The sequence below is a fragment of the Oncorhynchus kisutch genome, linkage group LG12 (genome assembly GCF_002021735.2).
Source record: "Oncorhynchus kisutch isolate 150728-3 linkage group LG12, Okis_V2, whole genome shotgun sequence".
NCBI lineage: Eukaryota > Metazoa > Chordata > Actinopteri > Salmoniformes > Salmonidae > Oncorhynchus > Oncorhynchus kisutch.
The window spans coordinates 56,273,505-56,282,047 of NC_034185.2; the positions used below are offsets into that span (position 1 = coordinate 56,273,505).

General features: G+C 44.6%; 1 protein-coding gene across 8 annotated transcripts in view; it reads left to right on the forward strand.

The window, feature by feature from the left end:
• The window catches only part of LOC109878625 (F-box/WD repeat-containing protein 7), a 187,445-nt gene extending 184,373 nt beyond the window's left edge, over positions 1 to 3,072 (forward strand). For all 8 annotated transcript variants that reach the window (XM_031837853.1, XM_031837855.1, XM_031837854.1 and 5 more), the window contains one exon: positions 378 to 3,072. In XM_031837853.1, coding sequence (XP_031693713.1) covers positions 378 to 646 — 269 coding nt within the window. In that variant the 3' untranslated portion in view covers positions 647 to 3,072. The remainder of the gene's footprint in view (positions 1 to 377) is intronic.
• The last annotated feature ends 5,471 nt before the right edge of the window (positions 3,073 to 8,543 follow it).

An 8,543-nucleotide genomic window follows, 5' to 3' on the forward strand; every position in this document is an offset into this window, starting at 1 on the left:
CCATCTAACTCTCTGCCTCTCTCTACGTTCTTCAAGGGTTATTGCGGGATTTTGGCAATGGGGCCCTTCATCTACTTTCACGGGAGTCGGATGAACTCATTGATTTTTTTTTTATGTTTCTGTGTCCAGTATGAAGGAAGTTAGAGGTAGTTTCGCAACCCAATGCTAACTAGCGTTAGCGCAATTGATGGAAGTCGCATCAACTTCAAGTAATTAGAGACACAAAAATGGTATCTGAGTTCATCTGACTCTGGGGAAGTAGACGTTAAAGGGACACTACAGTGAAAATGAGAAACTAGCTATTTATCTCTTTCACACATTCGCTCACTCTTCTCCCCCTCCTCTCTCTCTCCCCCTCTCTCTCTCTCCACCACCAGGTCCCCACAAGCACCAGAGCGCCGTGACGTGCCTGCAGTTCAACAAGAACTTTGTCATCACCAGCTCGGACGACGGCACGGTGAAGCTGTGGGACCTGAAGACGGGCGAGTTCATCCGTAACCTGGTGACGCTGGAGAGCGGCGGCAGCGGCGGGGTGGTGTGGCGTATCCGCGCCTCCAACACCAAGCTGGTGTGTGCCGTGGGAAGCCGCAACGGCACCGAGGAGACAAAACTACTGGTGCTAGACTTTGACGTGGACATGAAGTGATAGGAGAGGAGGGGAAATGGTCGAGACGGGGACAAGTGAGGAGAGGGGGAGGAGGGTTAAAGGGAGACGAGGATGAAATGGCTCAACATCGAGGGTGAACGTGCCCTGAACTCTTCACTCCCACACTCAGAAACAGCCCCACCCTACCCTCAACGCTACCACCGCCCCCTCCTTACCTCTCCCCTCCCCCCGTCGGTGGCCATTTCTGACAAAGCCACAGTCGCCAAACTCACAGGCTGGCACCCGCGCTTGTTACCCCTCCCACCTTAAGGGGGTGGAGTCCGAATCAGAAGGGGTGGGGTGGAAATGGGTGTGGCTTGAAACAGGGGTGTGGCTCGCCCGCACCTCTGCGGTAGGCTGGGAGGAAGAGGAAGAAGAGGGGGAGGAACGGACTCATCCAATAAAGGAGGAAGAGAAGAAAGACAGGAACTCTTGAAGAAATAACTCTGCGGCTTTAGAGGCAGCTTCTTCGCAAAACAGAGACTTGTTCACACAAGCCTGACGCAAGCATTTGTTCAGATGTATAAAGATATATCATTTTTTATCCCCCACATAAAGCGCCAACCGACTATTTAATAGAAGAACAACACTGTATACAGTACACAAGGCAAAGACACAGGGAAACATCAAATTCTCATCTGAGGAAATTAAGTGAATTGGAAGAAGGTTTTTCTTAGAGCACACAGACACACAATATTAGTTAAGTAAGGAGGTTCTTGTCGTCGGGGAGAGAATGAGAAACGACATGCCAAGAATCTGATTGGTCCCCAAACCAGGTATGAGCCTATAACATCAGGCCCTATATCCTGTTCTCTGTTTGTTCCAGTCTTATATTGTTCTTTTAGTTCCAGGGTTTGATTTCTTCAAAAAACACACAGGAGCACACATACAACTGTGAATTTGCGTTCCTTTTGTAGCTATGTTCTTTCAATCAGTTCAAAGACAAGGATTTTTGTTTGTTTTTTGGTTGCCTGTTGTTGCCAACAGCAACAAGTCCCAGTATTAACCTGTTCCACTCACTTCTTTGCTTTTGTTAACTCACCACGTTTTATTTCTGTTTGGGTTGTTCTTTACATTCTTCTTTTCTTCTTCATAGCTGAAGTCTGGAGACGTTAAGTCTCCAGATTTAGACACGATGCTGTCCTGTGTTTTTCAACGAGTCTGGCTGGGTTGGTTCCTCAATGCTGGTTCTTACGTGGGAGGAGGGGAGGTTGGGGTTCTCTTCTCAGAGCGCTTCGTGTGGAATAGCGTCCTCCCTCCCTCCCAGTACTGTTTTCCCAGTGGGTAAACTGTATTTATGCTGCTAGATAAAACTGAAATAAAGATGGAACTTTTACTCGCTGTGACGTTTTAGTCCCAGACTAAATTCCAAAATGGACTCTTCTAATGTTTTAAACAGACGACACACAAAAGAGAGAGAGAGAGAGAGAGAGGGAAACATGACAATAACAACCGTGGTTTTGTTGTTTTGTTTCTGCCACTGAACCTTGAGCCAAACATGCCTCAGCGAGGCTGAGAGGAGAGAGTGTTGGACAAAGACAGGTTTGCCTGCGTAGAGGAAACGATAGGGTGTAATGTGTGTGTGTGTGTGTGTGTGTGTGTGTGCGCGTGTATGTTTTTGGGCAAATTGTTAACACATTCCTTGGGACAAAGCGCTTTCAGCCTGTTCTGTGGGGAACTGTCTAGATGCTGTGTGGACTGGCAAAGAGAAAAAAGAAAATAGCAGATTTCTTTTATTTTTTATGAGTGAATGAAAGAAAGAACTGTCCATCCATATGTGATTTGTTTCCATTCAAATGTTTGAAGCAACATTGATGAATGGGTGCAAACTGACAACTACAGTAGAAGGCAGGACAGTCTTAGTGTTATAAATATGACATATTACACGTTACAGTCAAACTGTTAAGCGCTAGCTAGCTCGCATAGCAGTTAGCAGTCTAATGGTTTGTGAATGGAAAAAGTACCTACAGGCAACCTGGCTTCAAGTGAACAGAACAGAACATTGTAGCCAAAACGATTAGTTAAACTCAATCTCCCAAGAAAGGAGTCACACACAACTCAAGCAGAACTGTGAAAGTGGTTTAACACTGTATATAAAAACCAATCTTGTTCTTTCTCCTCTCTCGTTTTATTCTTGAATCTGTTTTAATTTATGATCTGGTTTGAGAAATCAGATGCCGCAGGTGTTTTTATTTTTTCAGTTCATTCATGTAACTGCCTGGCTAAAAGAAAACGGACAGAGAAAAAAAACCTGAAAGGGATTGTGTATTTGTTTGATTCAACTTAGAATTTTTATTTTCTTATAACTTAAGTGCAATAAAATGTGTTTTTTTTCCCCCGTTTTTTTTCTTTCATTTCAAGCATTTCAGTTGTCTGTTTTTCACTGTGTTATGTGTTCAATAAAACCTCTTCGGTTTATTACATTACTGAGAGGAATACTTTCAAATACTTTGTCTTTGGTGCACGTTTCAACACACACACATTCGCATATGAAACCCGGTAACCACGACAACATGTAAGAAATCAAGTTTGAGATTACTAGCATGTTGAACAAATGAGGTTCACGGAACTGCAGTCACAGTTAAGTAGCGTGCTGGTGCTTGGTTCTTCTCCGCGCCAGTGTTCCTTGTGGTGTCGGAAGTCTCCATAGTATTTAATTTACCGTGACGACAGAAGCGCCTAACCGCACCTATATCACTAGTTTCATTCTGTATCCAGTTTTGCTATCCAGCACTTGACCTCCACATTAGAACCTGTTAGCATATAAAACGAATGTATGTTCCTATGGGAACATCGACTACCTCCTCAACTTCACTGAGTTCCACTATGGGCATCTAATATGCGCCTGCACTGTTGAGTTTTTTGTATATTCAGAAGACTTCCAGTTTTAAGGCTGTGGTTTCTCATCTGCATGTTGGCTAGTGATATCTCCTCTTCTTGTTCAGGCTGCAGTATAAAAGGCGGTTTATTACCTAGGCAAGTCGGTTAAAGAACAAATTCCTATTTTACAATGACGGCCTATAAAGGCATGAAGACTGTAGGTAAAGTATCCCCTCTTGTCGACAAGTTTATCCCTTCATACCTATTCCATCTGAGACTGCAGTCGTTGTGATGCAATACAGACTGTAGGTAAAGTATCCCCTCTTGTCGACAAGTTTATCCCTTCATACCTATTCTATCTGAGACTGCAGTCGTTGTGATGCTTACAGACTGTAGGTAAAGTATCCCTTCATGCCTATTCCATCTGAGACTGCACTCGTTGTGATGCTTACAGACTGTAGGTAAAGTATCCCTTCATGCCTATTCCATCTGAGACTGCACTCGTTGTGATGCTTACAGACTGGAGGTAAAGTATCCCTTCATGCCTATTCCATCTGAGACTGCAGTCCTTGTGATGCATACAGACTGTGGTTGTAGTTGGGATTATTATTTTTTTTAAGAATGGGATGATTTGGGCACAGGGGAGAAAATAGATGCACTCTTACAGTGGGGCAAAAAAAGTATTTAGTCAGCCACCAATTGTGCAAGTTCTCCCACTTAAAAAGATGAGAGAGGCCTGTAATTTTCATCATAGTTACACTTCAACTATGACAGACAAAATGAGGGAAAAAAATCCAGAAAATCACATTGTAGGATTTTGAATTAATTCATTTGCAAATTATGGTGGAAAATAAGTATTTGGTCACCTACAAACAAGCAAGATTTCTGGCTCTCACAGACCTGTAACTTCTTTGAGAGGCTCCTCTGTCCTCCACTCGTTACCTGTATGAATGGCACCCGTTTGAACTTGTTATCAGTATAAAAGACACCTGTCCACGACCTCAAACAGTCACACTCAACTCCACTATGGCCAAAACCAAAGAGCTGTCAAAGGACACCAGAAACAAAATTGTAGACCTGCACCGGGCTGGGAAGACTGATTCTGCAATAGGTAAGCAGCTTGGTTTGAAGAAATCAACTGTGGGAGCAATTATTAGGAAATGGTAGACATACAAGACCACTGATAATCTCCCTCGATCTGGGGCTCCATGCAAGATCTCACCCCGTGGGGTCAAAATGATCACAAGAACGGTGAGCAAAAATCCCAGAACCACACGGGGGGACCTAGTGAATGACCTGCAGAGAGCTGGGACCAAAGTAACAAAGCCTACCATCAGTAACACACTACGCCGCCAGGGACTCAAATCCTGCAGTGCCAGACGTGTCCCCGTGCTTAAGCCAGTACATGTCCAGGCCCGCCTGAAGTTTGCTAGAGAGCATTTGGATGATCCAGAAGAAGATTGGGAGAATGTCATATGGTCAGATGAAACCAAAATTGAACGTTTTGGTAAAAACTCAACTCGTCGTGTTTGGAGGACAAAGAATGCTGAGTTGCATCCAAAGAACACCATACCTACTGTGAAGCATGGGGGTGGAAACATCATGCTTTGGGGCTGTTTTTCTGCGAAGGGACCAGGACGATTGATCCGTGTAAAGGAAAGAATGAATGGGGCCATGTATCATGAGATTTTGAGTGAAAACCTCCTTCACTCAGCAAGGGCATTGAAGATGAAACGTGGCTGGGTCTTTCAGCATGACAATGATCCCAAACACACCGCTCAGGCAACGAAGGAGTGGCTTCGTAAGAAGCATTTCAAGGTCCTGGAGTGGCCTAGCCAGTCTCCAGATCTCAACCCCATAGAAATTCTTTGGAGGGAGTTGAATGTCTGTGTTGCCCAGCAACAGCACCAAAACATCACTGCTCTAGAGGAGATCTGCATGGAGGAATGGGCCAAAATACCAGCAACAGTGTGTGAAAACCTTGTGAAGACTTACAGAAAACGTTTGACCTCTGTCATTGCCATCAAAGGGTATATAACTAAGTATTGATAAACTTTTGTTATTGACCAAATACTTATTTTCCACCATAATTTGCAAATAAATTCATTAAAAATCCTACAATGTGATTTTCTGGGTTTCTTTTTCTCATTTTGTCTGTCATAGTTGAAGTGTACCTATGATGGAAATTACAGGCCTCTCTCATATTTTTAAGTGGGAGAACTTGCACAATTGGTGGCTGACTAAATACTTTTTTGCCCCACTGTATATGCCTGAGTGCAATTTAGTAAGATTTGGTGATATTTCCTGATATGAATCTCTAAAGGTTTTTGTGATGTTTGGGCTTCAGTTTCATACCTGTAAAGACAAGACAACACTATTTATATTTATAAGACCGGCAACAGCACTGGAACAAGTTTCATACATTCTACACTCATTTTACTGACAGGATATATAGTGAAAGGTAACACGCAACGAAAAGTCATTCTGAAAAGCCTCCCTGCAGGTACATTTCAACCAATGGAAGTTGCGGCCGACAGGTTTCTGAGTGGATAGCAAAGATACAGTAGCTTCATTACAAGACACTGATGTAGATCGACAGCCACTCTTAAAGCACTTCATTTTGGGACGTGATGAATCGGCTCTATTCCTTCAAGTTATTAGCTATTAATCCTTCTATTCCCCCCCCCCCCCCCCTCTCTCCTACCCCCCAGGCAGCATTCATTTCTCTGCCTTGTAATTCACTCTGCATATATGCATTGCAGCCAGTGCCCATTGATGGATGTATCCTATTCCCATCCACTCACACAAAACATAGCCAGGGGTGGTAAAATAAACAGGAGAGATCAATAGCACCCTAATCTCTTTATAGTGCACTACTTTTGACCAGGGCTCATGGGTCTCTGCAGGGAATGGGGTGCATTTGGGATGCATCACTAGACCCAGCTAGGGGTGATACAATAAGAGAGATGGGGCTGGAAAGGTTTGGCGGGAAGGTAAGGGGGAGGGGTGCTACTGTTTTTACAGCGATATAGATTGGTTTTGATGGGGGGATGAGGTCTGTGTTCGGAGGGGGAAAAGATGAAGGGTTTAATGTAAAGGAGTTGGGATGGAGGAAGGAGGATCCCTGCTCCCTCTCCTCCCTCTTTCCTCCCTCTCATCCCTTTTGTTCAGTAATCCTGCCCTGCAGCGATAGTTCCATCACTAGTGTACTAGTGCCAGGAGATACTCAAAACCAGGGCCTGTAAACTGGCCAGTGCTAGGCTAGGCTAACGCTATGCTACACCGCTCCATAGCTAGCCTCCATCTAAGGGGCCCTGCTATACTTATTTTACCCAGGCAGGTGAGACCCCAGTGGGGGGTTGGGTATCTTTCCTTAGTGGGGAAAGTGCTAACTAGCAGAGTTCCAGAAAGGGAACATGATGTAGTTCCTCTGAGCCATTTGAGACAGGAATAAATAGAGAACCATATAGCCCTGATTCCTTTGGGAGCTGATGTGCTAGTCGTTCATCTTGTCACCTCGGGTGGCCCTATGGAGACTAGCTGTGAATGAACACGACACACACACTGAGGTTGGCATGAGGGTAATCGCCACCCAACACTCCCTTGTTGCTGGGGAAACCAGAGGTGTGTGTTTGACTGTCCTGACCTTCCCCTCTTTTTGCCCTGGCAAGGTTGGACTCTAACAAGATATTGAAAACCCCATTGTGATGCTAGGTAGGTATGTCATTTCTCTAATTGGCCTTTTGGAATGAGTTTCTGACTTCCTGGGATCAGGAAAGACTAGATGGAGGGTCACATCACATCTGATATAGCACCGCACAATGAGACGAGTCACAAGGCGGGTCATGTTCATTAGGGCGCACGGTAGCAAAAAACTTCAACACAAGACGAAACCGAGCATTTCTTATTGGAGAACTTCAGGTTGTCCCTCCCTGTTTCAGTCTGTTTTCTTCCGTTTGGTGCCTAATGAATAGGGCCTAGATTTTGAGAACAATTGCATGTGAAAGCTCCAACACATTCATATTCACAGTCGTGCGCTTCCCTTCCCTTGTGTGGCGTGGCAGGCATGGCTGATAGTATACCCAGCGGCATGCCAGGCATCACTAATCTCAGGAGAGTAACCGTCGGTCTCCAGCCTGGCTTATAGCCTCTTTGATCTGTTGGGGATTCATGATTGATTGGCGCACAAGGGACGACCTTGGCCTTCTGTCATATCTAGAACTGGGCACAATGGTTGGCATACATATGGAGAGGGAAAGAATGGCTGTTCTCAATTCATCTGCTATTTCCCAAAAACCCTCAAGTGCAGTAACAGTTGGAGCTAGGCTACTAGGGTATACCGCCACACACACGGTTATGGTGACCTGCTTTCCAATAATCCCATCTATAACAGCTCTAGGGCTGAGATACATTAATTTAACAGTCAAACTAAGCTGCACTCAAGATGTCCTCTAGTCTATCACCAATGGTTTGGTCCACTGATTCATTTGAGTATCTCCAGTGGTTTGGAACACAGACACAGTATGTTTACTGATTAGTTTGAGTAGTTATTGGACTGTTAAGTCTACCCACCTGGTTTAGTTTGACTGACCTTTTGTAGTTGAGAACTTGGAGGTGGAACATCAAGCTGAGGTGTGTGTTCTCTCAGTGTGGGGGACTTGAAATGAGCATACACACTCGCACTACGCCAGAGCCCATCTGTACAGCGCTACCGTGTGTGGGCGGAGAGAGGCAGGGAACATGCCAGGAGGACATACTGTCACAGGGAGGGCACACACACACACTGATATGTATAGTCACAGCATCTGATGATGGAGGACCACCTGTCCATGAGAGAACCTTGTGTGTTTGATGAGTAAGGTCGAATCAAATGTTATATGTCACAAGCTAAGTAAACAACAGGTGTAGACGAACAGTGAAAAGCTTACTTACGGGCCCTTCCAAACAATGCAGAGAAAGAAAATAGAGAAATGATAGGATAGTAAAACATGTAATAATAAATACACAATGAGTAACAATAACTTGACTATAAACACAAGGTACCAATACCAAGTCGCTGTGCAGGAGTACGATGTAA